The sequence below is a fragment of the Dipodomys ordii genome, unplaced genomic scaffold (genome assembly GCF_000151885.1).
Source record: "Dipodomys ordii isolate 6190 unplaced genomic scaffold, Dord_2.0 Scaffold7, whole genome shotgun sequence".
Taxonomy (NCBI): Eukaryota; Metazoa; Chordata; class Mammalia; order Rodentia; family Heteromyidae; genus Dipodomys; species Dipodomys ordii.
Genome location: NW_012267223.1, coordinates 1,935,167 through 1,960,394, shown reverse-complemented (window position 1 = coordinate 1,960,394; position 25,228 = coordinate 1,935,167). Strand labels below are relative to the sequence as shown.

The window sequence follows — 25,228 nt, the reverse complement described above, 5'->3', positions numbered from 1 at the left end:
CCCCCCCCCCCCCCCCCCCCCCGACAGCACTCTTCCACGGCAGGGCTTCCTCTCCTCCCCACGCTGCTGTTCCCTCTGCACTTCCTGCTGGTTCCTGGAATAGCAGAAAAGCTGGGCCCAAAGGTCAGGCCCTGGGGTGGGGAAGTGGTGCTTGTCAACCAGTTTATGGCCCTGGGCGGGAAGTGTGAGCCCCAGTTCTGGCCCTGAAAGTCTTCCCTTCTGTGGCCCCAGCCCCGGGGGTGCCCTGAGCAGCTGCCTTTAGGGAGCCTCCCAGCCCATGGCTGGTCTGGCTCGCTGGGCCTGGGCACCAGTGAGGTCTTGGCGCTGGCTCCATCCTCCCGAGTTCTGGCACCCTATCTGGGTTCATCGGAGACCCATTACTGCTCTTTCCTTCTCCTCCTCTCCTTTTTCTAGTTCTTTCCTTCCTAACCCTCCTCTCCTTTTCTGAGAAGAGTCTTGCCTTGTAGCCCAGGCTGGCCTTGAACTTGAGATTGTGTGGGGAGGGATTATAGTGCTATAGATATATGCCTCACCTTTGTCATTATCTTCATTATTTTTGTCTTTTTCTCTCCTTCCTCTTCCTTTCCCTCCCTCTCCCTCTTTCCTCTCTTTTAACTTTTTGGCAGTACTGGGGTTTGAACTTGGGACCCCACTTGCTAGGCTGGCGCTCTACCACTTGAGTAATGCGTTCAGCCCTGCTTTTTGCTCTGATTAATTTCTGCCCAGTTACCTGGAACTGTTAGGCTCTAATTTCAGCCTCTTGAGTGGCTGAGATTACTGGTGTGAACCACCATGTGCTTTCTTGGTTTTTGTTTAGTTTTGTTTTTTGGTATTGGTTCTGAGGCTTGAACCTAAGGGCCTGAGTGCTGTCCTGGACTTACTTTACTCAAGGCTAGTTCTCTACCATATGAGCCACAGCTCTATGCCTTTTTTTTTTTTTTTTGGTCATGGGGCTTGAATCCTGGGTCTGGGTGCTGTTTCTGAGCTCTTCAGCTCAAGGCTAGCACTGTACTACTTGAGCTATAGCGCCACTTCTGGTTTTCTGGTGGTTAATTGGAAATAAGAGTCTCAGGGACTTTCCTGCCTGGGCTGGCTTTGAACTGTGAGCTTCAGATCTCAGCCTCCTGAGTAACTAGAATTACAGATGTGAGCCACCTGTGCCCATCTACTTAGGACTTTTCTTAGTGGTTAATGGAGGTAAGAGTCTCATGGACTTCCTTGCCTAGCCTGGCTTTGAACCATGATCCTCATAGCTCAGCTTCTGAGTGGCTAGGATGACAGGCGTGCGCCCACGGGCCCCTGGCTTTCCAAGGCCCTCATGAATGGCCTCATAGCCAGAGGCCCCTTGACCAAACGGAGTGGGATGTGAGGTAGGCAGGTGGCTTTGCGGCGGCCCTCTGTAGGGGCATTACAGGAACAAGTGGCAGGGCCTCGTCACCGCTTACCCAAGATGTTCTTGGAAATGCTCCTGCTCTGCGTGAGAGTTAGGAAATGGTCTTCTATTTTCGGCACTTGGTGTACATTACATACTGTTGCCTTGCCCGTGATGGTCATGTGCGCCCCCCCCCCCCACCAGGCCTTTGAGAGGAAAGCTATGGGGAGGCCGGCTGAGGGCAGGCACCACTGAGGGCAGGCATGGCTGGCGGGCCTGCAAATGTACACAGACACTGGGCTGGGTGGGGTTCTCTGGGGAGGGCATTCCTGGTGCCGGGGCGGGGCCGTGCCCCAGGGCACACTAGCTCTAAAGAAGAACTTGTTTAGCTGGGGCCAGGCAGTGAAGCTGGCCCTGGGTCTGGGGAGGGCCTGAGATGGGATGTCGCCATCTCAAGTGGCACTTAGATCCCATGACCTTCATTGTAGACATGCCTCCATGTCCACTCGGCTCTGGAAGCTTCCACTGCCCCATGGGGCTCCTACCGAGCCCTGCATTTCCTTGACTGTAACACACACTAGCTGTTTCCTGACAGAGCAGCAGCCTTCGTGTTGCTGGGGGCTGGCGTTCATTGGACCTGGGGTGCTGTCCTCCACTGGCTGCAGTGGGCATTGCCTGGCCCAGCCTGTAGGTCTCTGACCCCCGTGGCTGAAGCTGGCAGAGGGGTCCCTTCCTGTGCACCTTGGATCTCCTTGATTGGGTGTTGAACAACCTGAAATGGACAGTAGGGACGGGGAGGCAGGAGGGGAGGCCTCTGCCCTTCAGGAAGCCGGTTCCCACAAGTGTCACCAACTGTCACCGCTGCGCGATGCCCCCAAGTCTGCTGGCTGTCACAGGGCCCCCTGCTCCTTCCCCAGTGCTCCGGAGGGACAGCCAGGGTGGCCGCAAGCGGCACCGGCAGCATTGTGGGCAGTTAAGAATGGGGATTAGAGGTCCTGCCCTCGGGGAGGACCTGGGGACCCGGTGACTTGGGTGTGAGTGGCAGGGGCTTGTGTCCATTGAGCCGCCTCCCCATTCTGCGTAGGTCACAAGGCTGCAGCATGAGTGTAGAATATGTGAAGAGGTCCAGATTACATGGGTGGGCAGTGTGTGTGTGTGTGTGTGTGTGTGTGTGTGTGTGTGTATGTGTGTGTATATGTGCATGTGTCTGTAGTGTGTCTGTGTGCCTGTTGGGAGCAGGCCAGGCCCTAGCTTGCGTGCTGCATGCATGGCCGCTGTGTGTGTGTGTGTGTGTGTGTGTGCGCGCGTGCATGTGTGTATAGTGTGTCTGTGTGCCTGTTGGGAGCAGGCCAGGCCCTAGCTTGCATGCTGCATGCATGGCCGCTGTGTGTGTACATGTGTGTGTGCATGTGTGTGTGTGTGTCTGTGTCTGTATGTCTGTGTCTGTTGGGGCAGGGGGGGCAGGCCAGGCCCTGGCCTGTGTGTTGCATGTATGGCCACTGTGTGTGCATGCATGTGTCTGTGTGTGTCTGTGTCTGTGCCTGTGTCGGGGCAGGGAGGCAGGCCAGGTCCTGGCTTGCGTGCTGCGTGCATGGCCGCTGTGTGTGTACATGTATGTGTCTGTGTGTGTCAGGCAGGGGGCAGGCCAGGCCCTGGCTTGCGTGCTGCGTGCATGGCCGCTCTGTTGTGTGTGTATGCGTGTGTCTGTCAGGCAGGGGGCAGGCCAGGCCCTGGCTTACGTGCTGCGTGCATGGCCGCTCTGTGTGTGTGCATGCGTGTGTCTGTCAGGCAGGGGGCAGGCCAGGCCCTGGCTTGCGGGCTGCATGCATGGCCACCTCAGGTGTGGTGAGTTCAGCCCACTGCTTTCCTCCTAGGTTGGACAGTGTGTGCCGAGGACATCCGTGGATGCCGTGCTCACTTCCTGTCTGCACATTTCCTTTTCCCTGCAGGCCTCTGGCTGTACCTGGCAGGGAGCAGCCTGCCCTGCCTCACGCTGATTGGCTCTCCTAATTTTGGGTACAGGTCAGTTCACCGGGACCTAGAGGCCCAGATTGCTATTGTGACCGAGAGCCGTGCCCTGCAGCAGCAGCTCCACCAGGTTGGTTGAGGGCTCGGAGTCCTGGGGTGGGGGTTGCCGCCTGGGGCATGGGTTCCTGCGGGCCTCGGGGCAGCTGAGTCTTGCCCGAGTCACTGGACTGCTCTGATCAGTGGCTCCTGCTGCCGTCCTCAGTGAGCTAGACGTGGCAGACAGGAGAGGACCTCGGTCGCCCCCAAGTCCAGCATGACGGCCTTTGAGAGAAACAGATCTTCCCTTGGAAGGCCACCCCCGTGGCTTGTGGCTGCCAGTGTGGGCCGAGGCCTGTACCCGCTCCGGGAGAGCCCGCTGTGCCCTTACTGGGGTCTGACGTCTAAGAACCGGGGTAACCTGTTACAAGGGCTGGCAGTAGTGTTGGCCCTCCTGAGATGTAGTAAGTGACAGAAAGGTCCTCAGCATCCATTCATAGGTTTCCATACATCTCAGCAATGGGTTAATGGAAGAAGCTTGTCCTCGGCGGCTGAGACCTGGACGGTGCCTTGCCTTGGATTTGGTGCCCCGTCCAGTAGCACTTCCTGTGAAGTGACCCGTCAGTGTCCGTTCCCAAACCGCAGCAGCAGCCTGAGGATCTAGGCCAGACCTCAGCGTGCCGGCCGCTGCCGGGCTCAGCGTGGGCCTCTCTGTAGCAGAGCTCAGAGCTTTTGCTGATGGATGGGGAAGTGGTCACAGCCTCGTGCCCTGGCCCTGTGGCCGGAGCCTGGGAATCGTGTCACCGACGGAGCGGGCCCTGGGGCCCGGACGGGCTCATGACGGGGCAAGAGGAAGTGATGGCTGCCATGCCCTAGTGGCAGTGGCTTCTTCCTGTAGGGAGGCTTACAGCAAACGCCTGGGGAACCCCCCCCCCCCCGGGCAGAGCTTCCAGTAACATGGAGACAGCTGCCCCGGAGCCAGCCTGGGAAAGGCACGGACCTGGGGGCTCAATCGTGGGGCCTTCTGGATTCCTCCACTCATGCAGGAGAGCTGTTGGTGGATCTGGTCTGGGGTGGGGTGAGTTCTGGGGGACCTGAGTTGGTCTAGGGGAGCCAGGGCCCCCTGCCTGTGCCCTGGGTCCTGGTATTGACCCTCCTCCGTTCACTGAACCCACATCCTGGATCTTGGGAAAGCCTGGGCCGGTTGTGGTTGGAGCGGATTTCTCAAATGACATACTTGGGATACTTTCTTCCCAAACCTGTACCCCAGGGGCTTTTGATTGTGGGAGGGCAGCGGCTCAGGCTGCCGTGGCTTGTCCACGTGTTAGAGGCCGTGGCTGTGATGGGCAGATGCGCGTTTCTAACCGGTGCTGCCTATTCAGATCGGGCTGCAGCTGCCCTCAGCCTTGTGCCTGGCCCTGAGCAACCAGCGCTGCCAGTGCTTCTGTGCCCCTTCCTCCCGCAGAAAAGCCCAGGCCTGCAGCCCTGCTCCTGAGGCCACTGCCAGGCCCAGGCAGGAGCCCAGGAAGGGGACCGGACTTGTATCAGAACCTGACGCCGTCCCCTTAGTGCAGACAATAAAAACCAACAGCTTCCTGGTTTTGTTCAGAGAAGTTTTCCACTGTGACCCCAGAAATACTCCCTCCAGCAGCATTGTGACTGTGGAGCTCACGTCCTCCATCCCTGCTGTGAGTGAGTGAGGACTCAGTGTTTCTGGTGGCCTTGTTGCCATCTTGGCTGGGTGTTGATTGGCCTGCATGGCTGGAGCCAGCTCTGTGGAGACTTCTGCACCCAGCCCCTCGAGATGCCGGGGGTGGGGGCGGGCAGAGGACTGGGCTCCCATGCATGACATGGGCTGCTCAGTCTGCAGACAGACGCTGGCCTCAGGGAAAGCTGCAAGAGAGGTGAAGGAAGGCCCTGGAGCACCCCTGCCCAGCCTTTGTGGCAGGCAAAGCCTTGGACACTGCACAGAGTCCTGGGGCAGGTGTCTGGCCTCAGCGGGGTGGAGGAGCTGCCAGGGATACAGCTCTTCCCTCCCATCTCCCGGCTTCGCTCTCTGCAGAGGGTCCTGGGACTGAGTGGTCCCCCTGGGATGCGCAGGGACCAACTGTGTGGTGGACATTCATGTCTGGCATCCCCAGCTGACATTCTGTGCCCTTTCCCACACCAGTGAATGCATGTTCTAAACAATGTCCCACAGCGAATGAGGCTTTGTCATGTGGGTTTATTAATAAGCCGACTGGTGGATATTTAGGTGTTTTCCAGCCTTTCCTTACAAATGTTGCTGTGGCAAATATCTGTAAAACATCTTAGTCTTGGGGCGCCAGGGGCTCATGCCTGTAATCGTAGCTCCTGAGGAGGCTGAGATCTGAGGATTGTGATTTGAAGCTAGCTCCAGCAGGCAAGTTTGTGAGACTCTTACCTCCAACTAAGTACCAAAAAGTCAGAAGTGGAGCTGCGCTCAAGTGGTAGAGCGCTAGCCCTGAGTGAAGCAGTTCACGGACAGCGCCCAGGCCCTGGGTTTGAACCTCAGGACTGAAGTGTGTGTGCACACGCACACACCCACATACACGTCTTAATTGGCAGGTCTTGGGCAGAGTTGACTTCTCAGAATATGGGGTAGAACCCAGCCCCCCCCCCCCCCCCCGCCACGCCGGCAGGCCACGCATACTCCTGAGCAACAGCCCTGCAGTGCCTGACTTACACATGCATATTGGCACGTATAAGTCAGGGTGGACACAAAGTAGCATACTTGTCCAACGCCAGCTCTGTCTCGGAGCCTGGGTGTCCTCACTCCGCTGCGGCCTGTGCGCCTCCTCGGGAGCAGATGTTTGCCAGGCTGGTCTGAGGGCTGGGCCAGCCTGCTGTGTGGGCTGCTGCCGGAGGGACTCGCAACCGTTGCTCTCTGTTCTTCTTCCTCAGGAGCAAGAGCAGCTCTACCTGCGGTCAGCTGTGGTGTCCTCCGCTACCTTTGAGCAGCCGGGGCGGCAGGTGAAGCTGTGGGTGAAGATGGTGACGCCACTGATCAAGAACTTCTTCTGAGATCAGACAGGTGCCACCTCCTTGTCACCTCTCAGCACAGATCTGTGGGGCGGGGGCTGCCGACCCCAGTCCCACACTGACTCAAGGGAGCCCTGAGGGTTCTCTCCCCTCCCTTGGTTCGGTCCCTGTAGTCAGGGATGGCTACCATCAAAGCTTTTGCAGCCTGGTGTTAAGTTAGCCAGCAGATTCCCTCTCTTCAGGTGCAGACGCCGCCACTCAGGTCTAAGGTGGGCCTTCTTCCACTCCCCAGCCTCCTCCTGGGGCCAGGGAGGCTGGGTCCTGTGACCGAGGGGAGAGAGGCGGACGTCATCATTCCTGCCTCCATTCCATGCTCCCGGGCGCAGCAGGAGCAGCAGGTGGTCTAGCGTGGAACACGGCTTGGGCTTGATGCCCACGCCGGCTGCAGCTCAGGATAAGGTGGCTTCTGAGTTGGATCTTGGGCCGCTGGCTTGCCTTGCCCTCTCCCTGATGTTTGTTTCTGTGCTATGTAGTTAGGAGATGCGATGTCCCAGATGTAGATATGATGTTCTAGGTACAGGGGCAGCTGCTAGCAGGACTCCCCTCCCCCCGCCAGGCCTGGGCAGCCGATCCACAGGGCCCACAGCACAGCGGGACACGCTCCCGCTCTCAGCGCGGTGCCCAGGCCCTCCGCTGGCTGCCCTGGCGTGGGGCAGAGGCGCGATGAGAGTCTCGGGGCTGAGGCTAGTGCCGTGCTTCCCACCGGTCAGCACCGTCACAGTGTGTGCCTGTGACGCCTGCCACCGGCCTCTCCTCCCAACCTTGCTTTACAAAAAGGTATTCATCATGTAGTTTTCTTACTATGTCCATTACTTTAAAAGAAAGTCTTCTTACTGTAAAGGTGATGTGTTAGAGCAGTTACATGAGTCAGATAAAGTACATTTCTTTTTTTGGGGGGTGGGGGGTTGGTCATGGGGCTTGAACTCAGGGCCTGGCACTCTCCCTGAGCTCTTTTGCTCAAGGGTAGTACTCTATCAGTTTGAGCCACAGCGCCACTTCTGGTTTTCCGGTGGTTAATTGGAGAGAAGAGTCTCACAGACCTTCTTGTCTGAGTTGGTTTTGAACTGAAATCCTCAGAGCTCAGCTTCCTGAGTAGCTAGGATTACAAGCGTAAGCCACTGGTACCTAAGAGTACACTTCTTTTTGGACAGTGTTACCCCTTCACTCTTTCCCACTTTTTCCCTCCCTTCCCTCCCCACAAGTTGTATAGATTATTTTCAACACAGTACTATTGTCACATTTGCTCACCCTTTGTCCTTCCATTTCTGTGCCTTTCCTTATATTCCCAGAGACATATAAACAGAACTAAAAGGAAAGAAAACAAAAACAGCAAAAAAGAAAGCACCTCATTTCCGTTTTCTGGAGTTCCTTTCGATAACTATTCTTTTTGTATGATCAGATGCACATGGGCATCATTGTGCCTTTGGTCCCTCCGCTCAGAGTGCCCTCCGGTATCTCCGTTGCTTCTTAACAAATGCAGCGTGGAGGACCGCCGAGGCTAGCATCCTCTCGCGTTTGTGTTTCCAAATGATGTGCGTGACTGTTTTCCTCCTCAGACAGACTTTCAAGAACAAAACAGTGCCAATACCAGGCCTGATAAAAAGATAGCATGAATTCCTTAGGATTGTCAGGCAGGACAGATGATGATTATAATTGTTGCTGTTTGTCTGCCTGTCTGTATTAGCATATATTAGCTGCACAAAGTGCGTTCCATTGAGACATTTCCACGCCTCCGGTGTACCTGGGTCAGACTCTCGCCCTCTTCCCCTTCCTCACCTCTTCTTTTTTTTTTTTCCAAATTTAAATATTTTTTTTTTATTGTAAAGATACTATACAGAGGGTTACAGTTACATGAGTGAGGTAATGAGTACACTTCCTCTTGAACATTGTTAGCCCCTCCATTGTTTTCCCCCTACCATCCCCTCCCTCCCTCCCTTCCCCGAAGTTCTTTTTTTTTTTTTTTGATTGTGATTAAGTGATTACATAGTTTCTAAGTCACAAGTTCATTCTAACTTTCCTGGAACAAATTGTCCATCACAGTCTGTAATATATAACAGTGTTCACATGTTATACACCATACATGTGATCAGCAGCGTCCTCACCTCTTCTTAAAACCACATTTCAACAGACTTCATTATTTTATTGACAACATGCATATTCAGTCTCTCTGTTGGCCTTTCCTTCTGACACTGGCTCCCCAGCATAGCCTGTTTTACATCAGAGTCTGTGACATTTTTAAGGTTTTTTTTTTTTTTTTTGGTCGGTCATAGGGCCTGAACTCTGGGTCTGGGTCTGGGCGCTGTCCCTCAGCTCTTCAGCTCAAGGCTAGCGCTCTACTACTTGCGCCACAGCGCCACTTCTGGTTTTCAGGTGGTTTATTGGAGATAAGAGTCTCACAGATGTTCCTGCCCCAGCTGGCTTTGAACTGTGATCCTCAACTCTCAGCCTCCTGAATAGCTAGGATGACAGGCTGAGCCACTGGCGCCCAGTTTTATTTGTTTTGTTTTGTTTTTTTTTTTTTTTTGGGTCCGGTCGTGGGGCCTCAACTCTGGGCCTGGGCGCTGTCCCTCAGCTCTTCAGCTCAAGGCTAGCGCTCTACCACTTGAGCCACAGCGCCACTTCCGGCTTTTTTTTTTTTGCTTATGTGGTGCTGAGGAATCGAACCCAGGGCCTCATGCATGCAAGGCAAGCACTCTACCACTGAGCCACCTTCCCAGCCCCAGTTTTACTTGTTTTTAATTTCAGTTTTGTAGATCTGTTTGATACAAGGTCAGATGACTTAGCCAGCCTGGCTACCTGGACTTTAGGACCTGCGTATTGATGGTTGCCTGTGCTCTGGTCTCGCCAGAACCAGTTTTGAGCCCTTGCCACAGTCTCCGCCCCGCGGTGCTGAGGAAGGTGTCTGCAGGGAGGAGAGCCCCTGGGACTTATGTCCATGGCGTGACCTCTAGAGGAGCCGCGCTGGAGTCGTCTGGCTTTTGCCTCTGGAAGGATCTGTTTTGGTGTGTTCCCCATGGTCAGGCCGCAGGGACGAAGGGCCGGCTGTGGCTAGCCTTGTCCTTGTGGCTGTGTGTACCGGGCTCTGTGCGGGAGCCCCGTTTCTGCAGGCTTTTGTGGTTGTGAACAGAGGAGGTGATGGCGGAGCCCCGCAGTGATTGCCTTTGGGCTGGTCATTAAATTGTCCAGGGGGCAGCGTGAGCAACCTGGTCGCCTCAGGTCCCGACTTTGGTTTGGAGAAACCGTCATCTTTTTTTTTTTTTTGCCGGTCCTGGAGCTTGAACTCAGGGCCTTGGCACTATCCTTAAGCCTGTCTGTGCTCAAAGCTAGCACTCTACCACTTGAGCCATAGCGCCATCTCTGGCTTTTTCTGAGTATGTGGTGCTGAGGAATGGAACCCAAGGCTTCATGCATGCTAGGCGACCGCTCTACCACGGAGCACCTTCCCAGCCCTGGAGAGACTGTATCCAGTGCCTGGCTTTGGCCAGCCTGCATGCTGTTCCCCTTTGTCCTGACTCCCAGTGCCCCCTGCCGTGTCCTGTTGCCCCTCCCCCCACCTGTCCTTAGACCAAGTCCCCCTGTGTCGGTGTGGCTGCCCCCACCTCTGCCTTCCGTGTCACTCCTCCCTTGAGGAGCTTGGAGATCACTTTGCCAACCACCCACGGTACATTCAGGCAGAGTAAATGACTACCTTATTTCAGGATCTAAAGGCAGAAGTGGAAGCAGGTCTCATTTTGGAAGTGAGCTGCCTGGTGGCTGCACAGCCAGTGGCGGCCTGAACCCGAGGCTGAGCCTGGCGAGAGGGGCTGCCCTGACCCCTCCTGGCCGGCAGAGGCATTGCCCAGCAGCCAGGCTGGGAGGCTGGGACTGTGCCCTTGCATGCTGTGTGCCAAGGGGCACCTTTTCCCTCTAGACAGCCCTGTCAACCCAGGGTGGTTCCTGGACATTAATTACGCTCTGGGACCTCTGCTCCACTGTGGTGTTGGGTACTGGGTGTGTATACCGGGGAGAAAGTTTTCTCCAAACATTGGGATCATGCTATTCCTACAGCTCAGTGCGTGCTGCCCGGGCTGCCCCTGCGGTGACCTGGCTGTGTGGCAGTGGGCCTGGGCTCCATCTCCAGCTGAAGTGGCTCTTGCTGCAGGCAGACGCTCCTGCCAGGCAGGGTCTGGCGGGCTGCCATGCAGCTGGAGCACCAGGTCATCTCTGTCTGTGGATGACCTTTTTACAGGGCACCGATGTTTTCCTGAGCACCTTTATGATGAGTTGTAGAGAGACAGAGATAGTGCGAGTGTATGGCTTGAACTCAGGGCCTCCCACACTTGTTTGACTTGCTTGTTCATGGCTAGTGCTCTGTCACTTGAGCCAAGCTCTAGCCTTGCTTTTGGCTAGTTATTGTGGAGATGGAGCGTTTTTGCTGCCTGGGCTGGCTTCATACCTGTGGCTTGTGGCCTTTCAAGTAGCTAGGATTATAGGTGGTGTATAGATGCTTGAAAGTCAGAGAAACCAGAACTGGACTTCCTCACGCCGGGGCTGTGCCAGGCCACAGAATTGGGAGAAAACGGCTCCTGAGCAGTGGGACAGTTCCCAGGGCGCCTGCCAACCCAACCAGAGGCTTAGGCAGGAGAGCCGGAGGTGAGAGGCTTCCCACGCAGCCCCTCCCCCAGGTCCCGTGCGCTGGCTTCAGCAGGTGGTCAGCCTGTGCACACGGCACCTGTGTGCAACCGGAGTTCTGGCTCAGCGGAGGTTGGAGAGGCAGGTGTGAGCATCGTGCCCCGAGGCCCTCTGGTCCTCAGGAGAGGAATGCTGGGGCCTGGATGCCCAGCACACTTCCTGCTTGGTGCAGAGTACGCAGGCTCCCGGTGGCCAGTGCAGCGTGAAGCCATGCTAACTAACCCTCAAAGGCTGCTTGTGTTGAAGATAGAGCTGCCCTGCCCTGGCCCTAGGGTGCCTCCCCCCTCCCCCCGTCATGTCAAACCCTGGGCATCTGTGGGCACTGAACAGAATCAGGTAGACATGGATAAGTGACCTCGGATCTTTTATCCACACCAGCCCCCCACCTTGTGTTCTTGGTGACAAAGAACCTTGATTATTTATATAAGAGACAATACAGTTCTCAGTTCCTGTAAAATAAATAAGAGTTGCAAAGCTGGGCTTTGATGGCTGAGTTTGTTGGCTGGGCTGCGGTCAGGCGCGGCCTGGTCCCCGAAACCAGCCGCCGCTACACCTGCAGCAGCAATGCCACCGCCGCCAGCACCCACTTGGCCGCCTTCTCTTTAGTCTTCAAGTTGAAGGTCCAGACGTAGGTCGGGCCCCGGATGCGCGTCTTGTACACGGGGCACTCGTAAATGTTCTTGGTCTCCATGCGGTCCACAGGAATGGCCTTGATGAAGATGACGGGCATGGTTGGCGTCAGCTCCTTCAGCCGCGACTCAGCGATGACTCCGATCTGGGTGTCCCAGCGAGCTCCTGAGGGGAAGCGGGGCTGAGGGTCAGGGAGGCCCTGGCCGGGGGAGCCCGTCAGTGTGGGGTGCTGACAGGGAAGGAGGGGGTGCCCGCAGGGCAAGGCCCGGCCCCCCCACTTTGCCGGAAGATGGTGGTGTCCGGAGCTCAGGCCTGGGCCGGGGTGGACGCTGCTGGGCCTGGAGGTGTGAGCAGAGGCCTGGCAGGTGACCGCGTGCATGTGCAGCTGCCCCCGACCCCGACCCCGCTGTGCCCTGAGCCCCATGCACTGTGGCCTTGGCTTCCTTCTCTTTAAATCGTGGTGTTTTTAGAGCCTCATCTGCGCCTTCCTGATTTCAGTGCCAGGAAGTCAGAACTCCTGCTGAAAACGATAAAGTCTCCTGCCTCTAACTGTATAATGTCTGTCCCCTATGTACATAGAGTATAAATACCTATGCCTAATATAAATATTATTTGCCTCTGACCAGACTGCTATCATTTCTACTTGCCCTATTGAGTGGTGTTTATATTTCCTGTCTGGAATTCCAAATAAACAGTGGAGAATGGCCGTTGCTCATCTGTGGTGATTTGGGAGGTGGCAGGGGATGATGGTGGCTGTGGTGGGCGGCTGTGGTCTGAGGGCACGGCCCCGCTCTCGGCAGCAGCACAGGGGATGCCCCCACCCGTCTTCCTTCCTGTTCTCGGAGCTGGCCTCCCTCGACGGGCTGAGAACAGGTGGCCCCGTCCCGGAGCTGAGCTCTCTGCCATCTGTGTGGGCTCCTGTCCTTACACAGGCGTGGCCGTTGGGGTCGAGTGAGGCAAGTCTGCAGCCCCCGCCAGCGGGCGCCCCCGCCCCTGCGTCCACGGCAGAGCGGCCCTGCGGCCCTCACCTTCCATGAAGAGGCCGTACACGTAGGCGCCTTCCCGCGGCGGTGCGGTCATGTCCTCTTTGCTTTTCTTGGTCACCTCCACAGACAAACACATCTTGTCCAGCGGCCACTCGTTCTTCCTGGCCATGGACTGCATGATGGCCGTGAGGAACGACTGCGGGTTGAAGAAGCCAGCCAGCCACACGGTCGTGGGCAAGGCGAAGTCTGTGGTCCAGGCCTCGAGCTCCTGAGAGAACACAAGCAGCCCCGAGGGCAGCGGGCTGGGGGACTGGTCCAGGGCCTCGGCACAGAGGGCTTCGCCTAGCTTTCGGGGAGCCTGGCTTCTCCCCCGACGACCCTGCTCTTGGGCCTTGAGGGTAATGTGCGGGTCCCAAAGAGGTCCTGCCATTGGCACCTCTGCGTATGGGTGGCAGCTGTGCCTGGCGGGGCTTGCTGAGTGCCGCAAGCCGGCTCCCTGCAGGGTCGGGCCGGGCCGGGCCCGGCTCTCTCCCCCGAGCCTCGGTGCCCTGGGAGGACATGCTCACCCTGATGCGGAGCAGCAGGTCGGCGTACCAGGCTGCCAGGCCCATCATGGAGGGGTAGGCCCGGGCCACCCACGTGTCGGGCACCGTGTCGTAGAACAGAGCTGTGGACAGGTCTTCCATGTCTGTCGTGATGGTCAGTTCCCCCTAAAGAACGCAGCCCAGATTGGGAGGATGGGAGGCCCCATGCGAGTGCCCCCTCCCCCACCCCCCCAGCATCCTGAGTCGTCAGCACCGCGTGGCTCTGGGGACGCCTCCTGTGGGGACCAGCCAGGGAACAGTCTAGATAACCTCCTTGGGCCTTGAGTGGCCGGGGAGGAAGGGGACCGGCCATGACACACTCGTCCCCAGGGGCCGAGGCTGGGAGGGAGGCCGGGGGTTCCCGCAGGCTGGCCAGTTCCTCAGGTCTGTCCCTGGGGTCCCAGATGGTCCCTAGGGTCCCGGATGGTGCCTGGGGTCCCGGATGGTGCCTGGGGTCCCCGATGGTCTCTGGGGTCCCGGATGGTCCCTGGGGTCCCCGATGGTCCCTGGGGTCCCGGATGGTGCCTGGGGTCCCCGATGGTCTCTGGGGTCCCGGATGGTCCCTGGGGTCCCCGATGGCCCGCGTTTATTTTTACCTTCAGCCCCAGGTTCAGCTCCTTCAGCGAGCGCCGCATCTCGTTGGTGAGAATGTTCATTCTCTCACATTCTTGAAAGGCAACAACCACATAGGGCGTCTTCTCAGCAGCCTTGGCCATGATCTCCGCCATGTTGAATGTCTCTGGAATCTTCTCCAGAATGTCATCTAGCACGGCCTTCACCTGGAAGTCAGTCCCCGCAGGGCTGTGTCACTATCCGCTAGGCTGCGAAGCCTCCTGGCAGCGCCGGGCAGGGAGCTGGCCCAGGCATCTCAGCTTGGACCCCCGAGGAGAGGGAAGAGGGGGGAGCAGAGGTGCCAGGAACACGCAGTCACGAAGTGTGGCCAATGTGACAGATGCCAGCAGGCTCTGGGTTCTGGCCCCTGGCCAGGCTCCGTGTTGGGGCTGGGGCTACATCAGGCCACCCTGGTACCAGGCCTAGTAGCATTGAGGGTCTCTCCATCCTAGGGTTGGTCCCCTGTGAAGCCCACGTCTTAGCTGATGGCAGAACTTTCACAGGCTGAGCAGAAGAGCTGCGGCCTCACGGGGTCCCTCGGCCTCCAGCGCTCTTGCACACCACACCTTTCACTGCTCAGTGCTCTTAGCTGGGCCTTCCCTGGGAAGTCCCCCCTCAGCTCATCTGCTGCCCCCACGGCCTCCAGATGCTGACTGTGCTCCCGCCCAGGCTGTACCCAATTGCAGACCCTGGGAACAAGTACCCAGGGGCACCAGTCAGAGCTGCATTTTGACCCCTGCGGGGACACCCCCTCCTGCCCCTGCCCCTGCCCCCAGCCCCCACTCCCCGCCCCTGCCCTGCCCCTGCCCCCCGCCCCCGCCCCTGCCCTGCCCTGCCCCCTGCCCTGCCCTGTCCTGCCCCTGCCCCTGCCCCTGCCCCTGCCCCCGCCCCTGTGGGTGGAGGGAACCTGCCTTTTCCTCCCGGGACACTCCAGTGCCAGCTCCTGAGTCCGACTCTTTGGGCTGCATTTCCAGCACCGTGCGGAACAGCTTCTCTGAGGTGACTGTCAGAAAGCCAATCTCTGCGTTGGGGTGCAGACCGTAGAGATAGGGGCTCTCGGGGGGCAGGTTCTCGTCGACGTACTCGTGGTAACCCTGCGAGAGGGGGCTGTAAGACTACCAGAGCACATCTGTGAGCTCCACGTCCCCTGCTGGCATGCCTCCCTCCCCTCGCTCTCCCCAGCCTCCCTCCCCGAGCCTCCTCACGCTGCCCCTCTGCGCCCACCGCCTGCCTTTCCTCTCCTTCCTTCTCCTAACCCCTTCTCGCCCAGTTGCTCATTTCCATTTGTGATGGGAGGCCCGTGGGTGGCGTTGGCCTGGGGATCAGGGCTGTTGCCCCCCCCCGTACCTTGTAGTCCAGGTTTGGGGGTGTCTGGAAGCCAGGGGCCAGCATCACGTCACCCTCCAGCATCTCAGGCCGCAGATACTCCATCAGGTAGGTCCTGCACAGCCGGCGGTCCCAGTCATCCGTGATGTGGCCGCCGTACATTATTTCACCGAAAAGGTAGCGGAGATCGTCCCAGGGTACCTGGGGGAGGTGGCAGCGGTTGGAAGGTGCCCTTGCCCCTTCCTGCCGTCCAAGAGGCCCAGGCTTTGAGGGCATGGCCGCCGGCAGCCTCCCATGACAGCGGAGACACGTGCTCTCCCCGCCTGCGGCTGGCTCTCCTTCCTGGCCTCGTGCCAGGCTCCTGCGCTGGCTCCGGCCAGCCCCTTCCCGTTCCCCATGCTCGCCTGCCCTCTCGCCTGGCATCTGCAGCGCTCAGGGCTGGCGCTGGCTTGCTGCATCCCCCCCCCCCCATAGGGTCTTCCTCTGAGCCCACTGAGCGACCCTGGGCCATTCCCGCAACTGTCACCCATGGGGGCCTCAAGTCTCTGATGGCAGAGAGCTTGGAGCAAGCAGCTCGTCCCCCCAAAACCTTGGCTTCCTGGGGCCTCAGGAGCAGATACCACAGTCAGTGCTGCCTGGGGTGGGCAGCTGGGTGAGCCGTCCAGCCCTGCTGCCGGCTGGCCTCTTTCCACCCATGTCCCCCGCTTCACCCTTCCCAGTGTTCCGGCCCTTGCTTGCCCTGGAGTGCTCACTTTGGGCACCTGTGGCGAAGAGCCTGGCTCTGGAGCACCCTCCTCCACCCTCATCCGACTCAGAGTGGTCAGTCCTGCAGCCCCAGGGAGCTGCCACGGGAGCCACGCCGGTCATTTTACATTTCTTGGCAGCTACTTGCAGAAAGGGAAAACCAGGCACTCTTGGTGGCTCAGGCCTGTCATCCTAGCTACTCAGGAGGCTGCGATCTGAGGATCCAGGTTCAAAGCTAAGCTGGGCAGAAAAGGATAATAAAAACCAAGCAGCCTCTGTGTGTGTGTGTGTGTGTGTGTGTGTGTGTGTGTGTGTGTGTGTGGTGTGTGTGTGTGTGTGTATGTGTTTGTGTGTGTGTGTGTGTGTGTGTGTAGAAAGAGAGAGTGAGTTGTGGGCCTGCACTGTGGGCCTGGATGCTGTCCCTCAGCTCTTCAGCTCCATGTGAGCGCTCTACCACTTGAGCCACAGCTCCACGTCCAGCGTTTTCTGCTTATGTGGTGCCGAGGAGTCAAACCCAGGGACTTGAATGCGAGGCGAGCACTCCACCACTAAGCCACCTTCCCAGCCCCCCCAACCCTTCTTTTTAAGGAGACTTTTGAGGGCCTCCTTTCCCCAAACCGGATATTGACAAGGCCTGTGGCACCCAAAGCCCAGCGTCTCCGGGGCTTCCGGGGCTCTGGGTCACACTGGGTGGCTGTGGAGTTGACCCGGAGTTGACCGGAGGCAGGCGCTCCAGCAGCCCCATCAGACGGCGGAGGCCGGGCCGGGCTGGGCAGCCGCTTTTAGGTGAGGCTGCGGGTGCCGCGGTGCTGACATGTCCTTTGGCTTATGGACCCCGTGTGGAGGCCCGGCGTGGCCAGGTGGGTTGGGATGCGTCTCACCTTGGGGTTGGCCTCCAGGTAATTGTAGAGCACGTTGATGGAGATGGTGAGGTCCCCGTTGTTGAAGGGGTACGACCGGTTCCAGCCCTGGGCGCCAAACTTGCGCCTCTCGGCCACCACGGCGTGAAAGTAGCACAGGGCGAAGAGGATGCACTTGAACTCGATCTCCTTCGTGCACATCTCCAGGGTGTCCTGGGGAGGAGCGGAAGACGTCACGCCAGAGCCTGGTCCCGGCCCGGTGCTCCGGGGTACACGCAGGTTTGGGGGGCGGGAAGCGCCAGTGACCCTAAGTGACCCTCTCCACCTGATCTGGTCCCTCCTCAGATGAGTGCAGGGAACATCAGTGTGTGTGTATGCACACACGTGTGTGTGTATGCATGGCTGTATTCTTTCCCTTTCCAAGATGTAGTTTTGTCACAAGTGAGAGAAACACCACTATTTTTTTTTTGTCAGTCATAGTCTTGAACCTTCTGGGCCTGGGCGCTGTCCCTCAGCTCTTCAACTCAAAGCAAGCACTCTACCACTTGAGCCACACACAGCACCACTTCTGGTTTTCTGAGTAGTTTATTGGAGTCTCATAGACTTTCCTGCCTGGGCTGGCTTTGGACCCCGATCTTCAGATCTCAGCCTCTTGAGTAGCTAGGATGACAGGCGTGAGCCACCGGCACTCAGCAGTGATACTACTTTCTATAAAATACATTCTGTGCTTCAGAATATTCTGGCTGATGGACCACATAGGAGCCTGTGAGGTTATAACGGAACTGGACTGGATGAACGGCTTGACAATGACCATCTGAGAGCAGTGTGGTTCGAAGCCAGCCCAGGCAAGAAAGTTTGTTTATGTGACTCATCTCTCCAGCTAACCACCAGAAAGCCAGAGTGGAGATGTGGCTCAAGTGACAGAACGCCAGCTTTGAGCCCTGAGTTCAAGCCCCAGGACCAGCACAAACACAGCAGCAATTTGTGTCTACTGTGCAAAGTCCCAGGCCGCCTCTGTGTGCTTTTCCTTCATCCTGGCACCCTGCCTGCCTACCTGGGTGAAGAGGTCCAGGGCCTTGTGCAGGTTGGCGTACATGCCAGTGGGTGGCTCGTTGGTGATCTTGATGGCGTTTTCCAGAATGCCCTGGGGGATGATGTGAGCCTCGGGGGAGGGGGCGGGCTCGGCGCTGATGAACACACGGTAGTCTTCGTGGCTGCCTATGCTGTAGCGCTCCACCTTCTTGTCCAGCGTGCTCAGCCACCGGGCCACCAGGTGGATGTTCTTCAGGGAGGAGGACCGGGGTTAGGTGCCCTGACCAGGGCTCGCCTCGGGGGCTTCTCCAAAGTCTGCAGGGTGAGTCCTGTGCATTCTTTCCCACCATGTTGGATGTGAAGCTTTGTGTCCTTCAGTCTACCCAAGCGTGGACCCCGGTGTCCTCCCCCACCAGCTGCCCCTGCCCTGGCCCTGGTCCCGGTGCCGTTGAGCGTGGAGAGCCCTCTCTTCAGGGGCCCGTGGGACAGTGTTAGTGCCAGTCCCACGTCCTGCTTGCGTCCAGGCTTCGGGCTGTCCCCGGGGCCCCTGCCAGGGGGCCTCACCTGCAGAATGACCCAGTGCCCGTTCTCCGCAGCCACGTCCAGGGCGTTCTCGGCCACCACCTCCTGTCCCTGCCCCAGAGACACATTGTGGAGCTTCCCGTTGTCTATGGTGAAGCCCAGTTTCTTCCCTAAAGAAAGGAACACAGGAAGAGCGTGGGGTGGGCAATTCGGTGAGAGGTGCAGTCCCCGCAAAGACGCCTTGTTTGTTTGTTTTTGTTTTTTGTCCAGGGACTTGAACTCTGAGCCTGGGCACTGTCCCTCAGCTCTTCAGCTCAAGGCGCTACTTCTGGTTTTCTGGTAGTTAATTGGAGATGAGAGTCACAGACTTTTCTGCCCGGGCTGGCTTTGAACCGTGACCCTCAGATCTCAGCCTCCTGAGTAGCTAGGATGACAGGCGTGAGCCACCAGCTTCTTGCCTTGTTTATCTGGGAAAATCCATGTTACATCAGGGTTGCCGTTTAAAGGATCGCGCGTGGCCAGCTCAGCGACATTTGGGACGCTTGTCACATTGTGCGATGGCTGCGCTTTACCCGCCCCCCCCCAGGATTCTCGTGCCCACGTGTCGCCCCTCCCCCAGCAGCTGGCCACCGGCCACCTGGCAGAGCAGTGTTCTACAGCATGGCTGCACCACATCGGGTCTGTCCGCTCACCAGCTCCTTTTCTTCCTCTGTGGTTTTTGTGAGTGGGGGAGTGTGTGTGTGTGTGTGTGTGTGTGTGTGTGTGTGTCCGTCCGTCCGTCTGTCCGTCCGTCCTGGAGTGGATGTGCTGGGCTGTGTGGTGGTTCTGTGCTCGGTGGAGGGAGGGCTCACCCAGCTCTTTCCCCAGCAGCTGTGTCGCTCACCCACACTGGTCTTTCTGTTTTGGACGCGGTGGGCCTAACGCGCGTGCGTGGCCCCTCCCTGCAGCTCTTCCCCCCCCCCCCCCCGCCCCGTGTGTTGACCCGGGGCAGCAGGACTTACCCAGGGCCTCCACGTCTTTCAGGGGGTCCACCCCTGGGGAGAGGATGAAGAAGATGGGCGTGGAGGGGCTGCTCTCCTCATAGGACTTGGAAAACTCCACGCTCCGGCCTTCCACAAACTTACTGCCCATCTTTTCCTCCACAAAGTTCCTGGGGGGGGGGGGAGGTAGGGGATGGGGCTGGGTGAGGCCCTGGGGCAGAGGAAGCTGCCCTGGACCAGTGTAAGGGGTGAGGGGCAGCCTGGGCCGCCTCTGGGAGGAAGCAATGGCTTCTGGGGGGCAGGGTCTGCATGTGTCCATCCTGGGCCTAGTGCCCAATGCCACGGCACCCCCCCCCCCAGGCCTCGGGAGGCACGGAGGGGCCTGGCCCAGTGAACGATCGCTGGCCCTGGCTTGACAGGTACATAGGTCACGGGGGACAGGTACATGAAGAGGAAGCAGCATTTCTGGAGGCTACACACAGCAGCTGGATGACTGAGGAAAGGCAGCATTAGAACACAGACACCTTCTTCTGTACCTGTGGGTTCCAGGACCTTAGCTTTTCAGCTCGACCCCACAGGTCCCAGGAGGCCTCCGGGGACCCCTCTGGGGGAAACTTGGGGTGGAGGGCACCATCTTTAGCTTTCAGATATCTGCCCACTGGGAGGCGAGTTTCTCAGTGGCTCTCCTGCGCTGGATTGGTCAGACTAGAAATGTCAGGCACAGGTGTGCGGGTCTCTGCTGGGAACTTGATCTCCAGCCAGCCGCCGCCCCTTCCCTTCCCTCTGCTCCCCACTTGCCGGCATTTTCGGGGTCCTGACTCTGCCCCGGTGTCTGCTGGACCGGGCAGTTTCCTGGGCTGGTGTTAGGGGCAATTTGTGTGTATGTGTGGGGGGGGCTGCTCGTTCTGAACACCTGGGTTTAATTCAGTCCTTTGCAATGGACTTAGAACACAGATGTCATGACCTGGCTGAGGAAGGGCTGCGCCAGGGCAGAGAGGAAACAAAATCACCTTGGCTGTGCCCAACGTCATTGTCCAAAGATGAGTTAGTGCTGCAGGGTGAGGAGGACGCTGAAGCCCTGCTCCTACTGCCCAGACCCTTGGGGCCGGCCTCCCCCAGGGCCGGCCTTCCCCAGGGCCAGCCTTCCTTCCCCCAGGGCCAGCCTCCCCCAGGGCTCCGGCAGGCTGCCTGGCTTTGTCCTGCAGGCGTGCAGAGCAGGACCATGCCCCACTCTGCGCTCTGCTTCCTCCTCACCACTCCTGGTCTGACAATCACCAGCGAGGGGGGTCAGAGCCCGCGCTGCACTGGGGCATTCTTCTGATGTCTTTTTGGGACATCTGGCTGCGCCCAGGCCCCCGGGAGAGGCGAGAAGGGCAGAAGGCACTCAGCCACAGAAACCGTGAGAACGGCTTCCCGGCGCCTCCTTCCTTTTCTTCTGTGCCCAGACTGGGGCTTGAACTCAGGGCCTCATGTTTTTGCTCAAGGCTGGTGCTCTGCTCTCCACTTCTGGCTTTTTGCTGGTTCACTAGGGATTAGGGTCCCTTGGATCTGCCCAGGTTGGCTTTGAACCACAGCCCTTGGAGCTCAGTGTCTTGCATGGCTAAGGTTACAGGTGTGCACCCCTGGGACCTGGCATGGGTCCCTTCTGCGTTGTACCCCACACCCTGTTCTAACACAGCAGGGTCAGAGCAAAATGCCAACTCGCTGGAACCGGCCTCCACTAGCGTGAACCGCTGAGGAGTTGAGAATCAACCGGTGGACCATTTTTCCCCAAACACCCTAAGAAGGACCCCATTTGGCTGTGGAGGGCATTCGCCTGGCTTTCAACATCTGAGTCTGGCATGGAGAGCTCCCCCAGCCCCTGCGACATGCCACAGTGTGTCCCTTCTCCCAGACCAGTGGAAAGAGGGGTCCTGCTGACCACATGGGAGACACGGAGAGTTAGCCAGAACCGGCTCCCCAGGAGCTCTGTGGTGAAGGCCTCGATTCTGAACCAGGGTGGTGACACCCCCTCCCCCCCACTCCATGCCCACTCACTTGACGGCGTAGGTCATGCGGTCCGGCCGCATGCAGCGCACCATGCACAGCTTCTGCAGGGCCGTCTTGTTTTTCCACTCCTTGGGGAAGATCTCCTTCTCGGGGGCCTCCGACTCCACCAGCTTCTTCCACCGCTTGGCGGACCCTTCGATGTCGTTGTCCAGGTTTTTGAACTCGTCCATCTCTGACAGGGCCTGGGGCAGGCGCGGAGGTCCGGCTGACCCTCCCCGGGTCAGCGGCCACCCTCCCCGACCTCCTCGTCCTCCTGGTCCTTGAGAGGCCACGGCGGCGGGGGCTGCACTGTCCTTCCTGTCCCGCCTCCAGGGGACAGGAGCCCAGTGGGGGGACGGGGGGCCCCTCCAGGAGCAAGGCTGCCTCACAGAGGGCCGGAGGACGGGAGGGGACCTGAGGGCCTGAGTCTGAGGTGGCTGTGCACTGTGCCCTTCCAGCCTGAAGAAAGGATGGGGGTCTGGGGGAGGCTGGGGGAGGCTGGGGGGCTCCCACCCTCGATGGCCGGGGGCTGGGAGGGCAGCGGGAGCCTAGCAGTGTCACCCTCGAAGAGGACAGGAGGGCAGAGCCTTCTGGAAGCCAGCAGCTGCTTCTGCTCCACTCACTCTGTCCTGTTTAATCTATCACCCCTGCTTCGGTGTGTGTGAGGGGGACTTGAACTCTTCCTTAACATTCTCCTTCCTCCCGCCCCCCCCGCCCCCCCTCCGCCCACCCCATCCTGGACTGGTTTGACCCGTGGTCCCCAGATCTCAGCCTCCGGAGGAGCTGGGATTGCAGGCGTGGGCACCGGGGCCCGGTCTCGGTGGAGACCCCGTGGGGTTCGGGGTGCCTAGGGCTGTGTGTGGAAGCTGACCTTGATCCCCCCCCCAGCTCTGCTGCTGCAGGAGGAGCTGGGATTGCAGGCGTGGGCAGCGGGGCCCGGTCTCGGTGGAGACCCCGTGGGGTTCGGGGTGCCTAGGGCTGTGTGTGGGAGCTGACCTTGATCCCTCCCCAGCTCTGCTGCTGCAGGAAGTCCACCGGAGAGACCACCCCCGCCTTGAAGGGGAAGCGGAGCAGGAAGTCCAGCTCCACCGGGTTCAGCTCCTTCTTCATGGATAGGACCTGGGGAGGGAGGGTGCACACTCGCTGCCGGCCTGCCGTCGGGTGGATGGAAGGGTCTAGAAGGGTCATCAGCCCTTCAGATGAGTGCTTTCTGGTCCTCAGGTTTGGTCGAGAGAGAGGGGCTCACACCATACTGCCCCTAAGAGAGAGGGGCTCACACCATACTGCCCCTAAGATAGAGGGTTCACACCGTCCTGCCCCTGAGAGAGAGGGCTCACACCGTCCTGCCCCTGAGAGAAAGGGCTCACACCGTCCTGCCCCTAAGAGGGAGGGGCTCACACCAACCTGCACCTGAGAGAGAGGGCTGACACTGCCCTGCTCCTAAGATAGAGGGTTCACACCATCCTGCCCCTAAGATAGAGGGTTCACACCGTCCTGCCCCTGAGAGAGAAGACTCACACCGTCCTGCCCCTAAGAGAGAAGACTCACACCGTCCTGCCCCTAAGAGAGAAGACTCACACCGTCCTGCCCCTAAGAGAGAGGGGCTCACACTGTCCTGCCCCTAAGAGAGAGGGACTCACACCATCCTGCCCCTGAGAGAGAGGGCTCACACCGTCCTGCCCCTGAGAGGGTTCACACCGTCCTGCCCCTGAGAGAGAGGGCTCACACCGTCCTGTCCCTGAGAGTGCTCACACCGTCCTGCCCCTGAGAGTGCTCACACCGTCCTGCCCCTGAGAGAGAGGGGCTCACACCGTCCTGCCCCTAAGAGAGAGGGTTCACACTGTCCTGCCCCTGAGAGAGAGGGGCTCACACCATACTGCCCCTGAGAGAGAAGGTTCACACCGTCCTGCCCCTGAGAGAGAGGGCTCACACCGTCCTGCCCCTGAGAGAGAGGGCTCACACCATCCTGCCCCTAAGAGAGAGGGTTCACACCATCCTGCCCCTAAGAGAGAGGGTTCACACCATCCTGCCCCTAAGAGAGAGGGTTCACACTGTCCTGCCCCTGAGAGAGAGGGGCTCACACCATACTGCCCCTAAGAGAGAGGGTTCACACCATCCTGCCCCTAAGAGAGAGGGGCTCACACCGTCCTGCCCCTGAGAGGGTTCACACCATCCTGCCCCTAAGAGAGAGGGTTCACACCATACTGCCCCTAAGAGAGAGGGGCTCACACCATACTGCCCCTAAGAGAGAGGGTTCACACCGTCCTACCCCTAAGATAGAGGGTTCACACCGTCCTGCCCCTGAGAGGGTTCACACCGTCCTGCCCCTAAGAGAGAGGGTTCACACCATCCTGCCCCTAAGAGAGAGGGTTCACACTGTCTCTGCCCATGTGACCTGAGGCAAAACTTTATCATCACTTGTGTTTTCATTTCACTTATTTATTGCCAGTCCTGGGGCTTGAACTCAGGGCCTGGACTCTGTCCCTGAGCTTTTTTGCTCAAGGCTAGCACTCTACCACTTGAACTACAGCGCCACCTCTGGCTTTTTCTGTGTGCTGAGGAATCAAACCCAGGGCTTCATGCGTTGCTAGGCAGGTACTCTACCACTGAGCCACCTTCCCAGCCCATCACTTGTGTTTTTAGAATGGTGGTAAAGTGCTCCTAACCAAGCTCAGCATTTTAACCATGCTGAGCATGATCCAGGACCCAGTGCTGTGCTGCCACTGTGGTCTAGTCTACAGTGTCTCATCACCCCAAAAGGAAGCCGATCAGGGGCCCCCTGGCAGCCCGCAGCCTCCATTTCTCAGATTTGCTTCCAGATGTTTCTTCTAAGTGAAAATCCTAGGACATCAGCCCTTCCCACCTGCCTTCCTGCCTTTAGCTTGGTTTTCCCTGCAGTACTGGGATTTGAACTCAGGACCCTGTACTCACGAGGCAGATGCTCTACTTGTTGAACCACACATTGATAGCCCTATCTTGTATTGGTTATTTTCCTGGATATTTTTGCCTGGGTGTTACCTGGAAGGTCACTTGGGCCAGAAAGATGAGCTTGTCCCGCTCAAAGAGCCCCCGGGCGGTGTATATGAACACGGAGTAGGTGATCTCATCTGTCAGGTTGATGACACGCTGTTTCACCTCATCCGAGGGCGCTGTCTTCTGGATGGCTTTCTCGAACACCACGTTGAAGGCCTGCAGGGTGGAACCCCCAAGCTGGACCCTGGCTGCCCCTCTCTCCTGTGGGGGGTCACTAGGGAAGCGCAGGTGGAGGCCCCCCACTCCCGGCCTCTCAGGGTGCTGGCAGTGGATGACGGGCGCCCGCTCTCTGCTCTGCCCCCCCCCAGGCCCCCTGCTCTGCCCCGAAGCCCCTGTGTGAGCTGTGTGAGCCGGGCCCACGGCAGGCCCCGAGACCTTGAGGGAGAACTGGTAGATGGGGTTGATCTTGTTGAGGTCGTTGAGGATGAAGTACAGCAGGGAGGCGCGCTCTGCCGCCGGCCGGTAGTTCTCCCTCGCCTCGTTGATTTTAGCTTCTGTGATTTTCGCCTCTTGTACCTGAGAGCAAACCAATGGGTGAAAGTGGACAGAAAGGGGTCAGATTACAGGCTGAGGCCCCATCTGTCAGGAGGGACCCCCAGACGCCTGAGCAGTGGGGGTACACAGACCAGGTGTCCAGCACCTGGCGCAGCACCCATGTGACTGTACCTTGCTTCTTGCTACTCAGAGACAGTTCCCTGTGTCCTGCCACGTCTCCCTGTGCCCTGTCACGCCCCCTTCCAAGCCCTGCCACGCCCCCTTCCATGCCCCACCATGCCCCCTTCCA

The 25,228-nt window shown here is 58.7% G+C and overlaps 2 protein-coding genes across 2 annotated transcripts in view; one reads left to right on the top strand and one right to left on the bottom strand.

Moving 5' to 3' along the window:
- The window catches only part of Pgs1 (phosphatidylglycerophosphate synthase 1), a 47,172-nt gene extending 34,731 nt beyond the window's left edge, over positions 1–12,441 (top strand). Inside the window, exons 5-7 of the mRNA XM_013036366.1 lie at positions 3,322–3,470; positions 6,299–6,428; positions 11,810–12,441. Coding sequence (XP_012891820.1) covers positions 3,322–3,470; positions 6,299–6,418 — 269 coding nt within the window. The 3' untranslated portion in view covers positions 6,419–6,428; positions 11,810–12,441. The remainder of the gene's footprint in view (positions 1–3,321; positions 3,471–6,298; positions 6,429–11,809) is intronic.
- Positions 11,221–25,228, bottom strand: part of Dnah17 (dynein, axonemal, heavy chain 17) — a 94,509-nt gene continuing 80,501 nt past the window's right edge. The window contains exons 64-77 of the mRNA XM_013036358.1: positions 24,820–24,960; positions 24,430–24,600; positions 22,408–22,530; positions 21,421–21,614; positions 19,405–19,553; positions 18,446–18,573; positions 17,904–18,131; positions 16,871–17,062; positions 15,267–15,446; positions 14,831–15,013; positions 13,904–14,086; positions 13,290–13,433; positions 12,766–12,991; positions 11,221–11,902 (exon numbers count right to left, since the gene is read on the bottom strand). Coding sequence (XP_012891812.1) covers positions 11,655–11,902; positions 12,766–12,991; positions 13,290–13,433; positions 13,904–14,086; positions 14,831–15,013; positions 15,267–15,446; positions 16,871–17,062; positions 17,904–18,131; positions 18,446–18,573; positions 19,405–19,553; positions 21,421–21,614; positions 22,408–22,530; positions 24,430–24,600; positions 24,820–24,960 — 2,490 coding nt within the window. The 3' untranslated portion in view covers positions 11,221–11,654. The remainder of the gene's footprint in view (positions 11,903–12,765; positions 12,992–13,289; positions 13,434–13,903; positions 14,087–14,830; positions 15,014–15,266; positions 15,447–16,870; positions 17,063–17,903; positions 18,132–18,445; positions 18,574–19,404; positions 19,554–21,420; positions 21,615–22,407; positions 22,531–24,429; positions 24,601–24,819; positions 24,961–25,228) is intronic.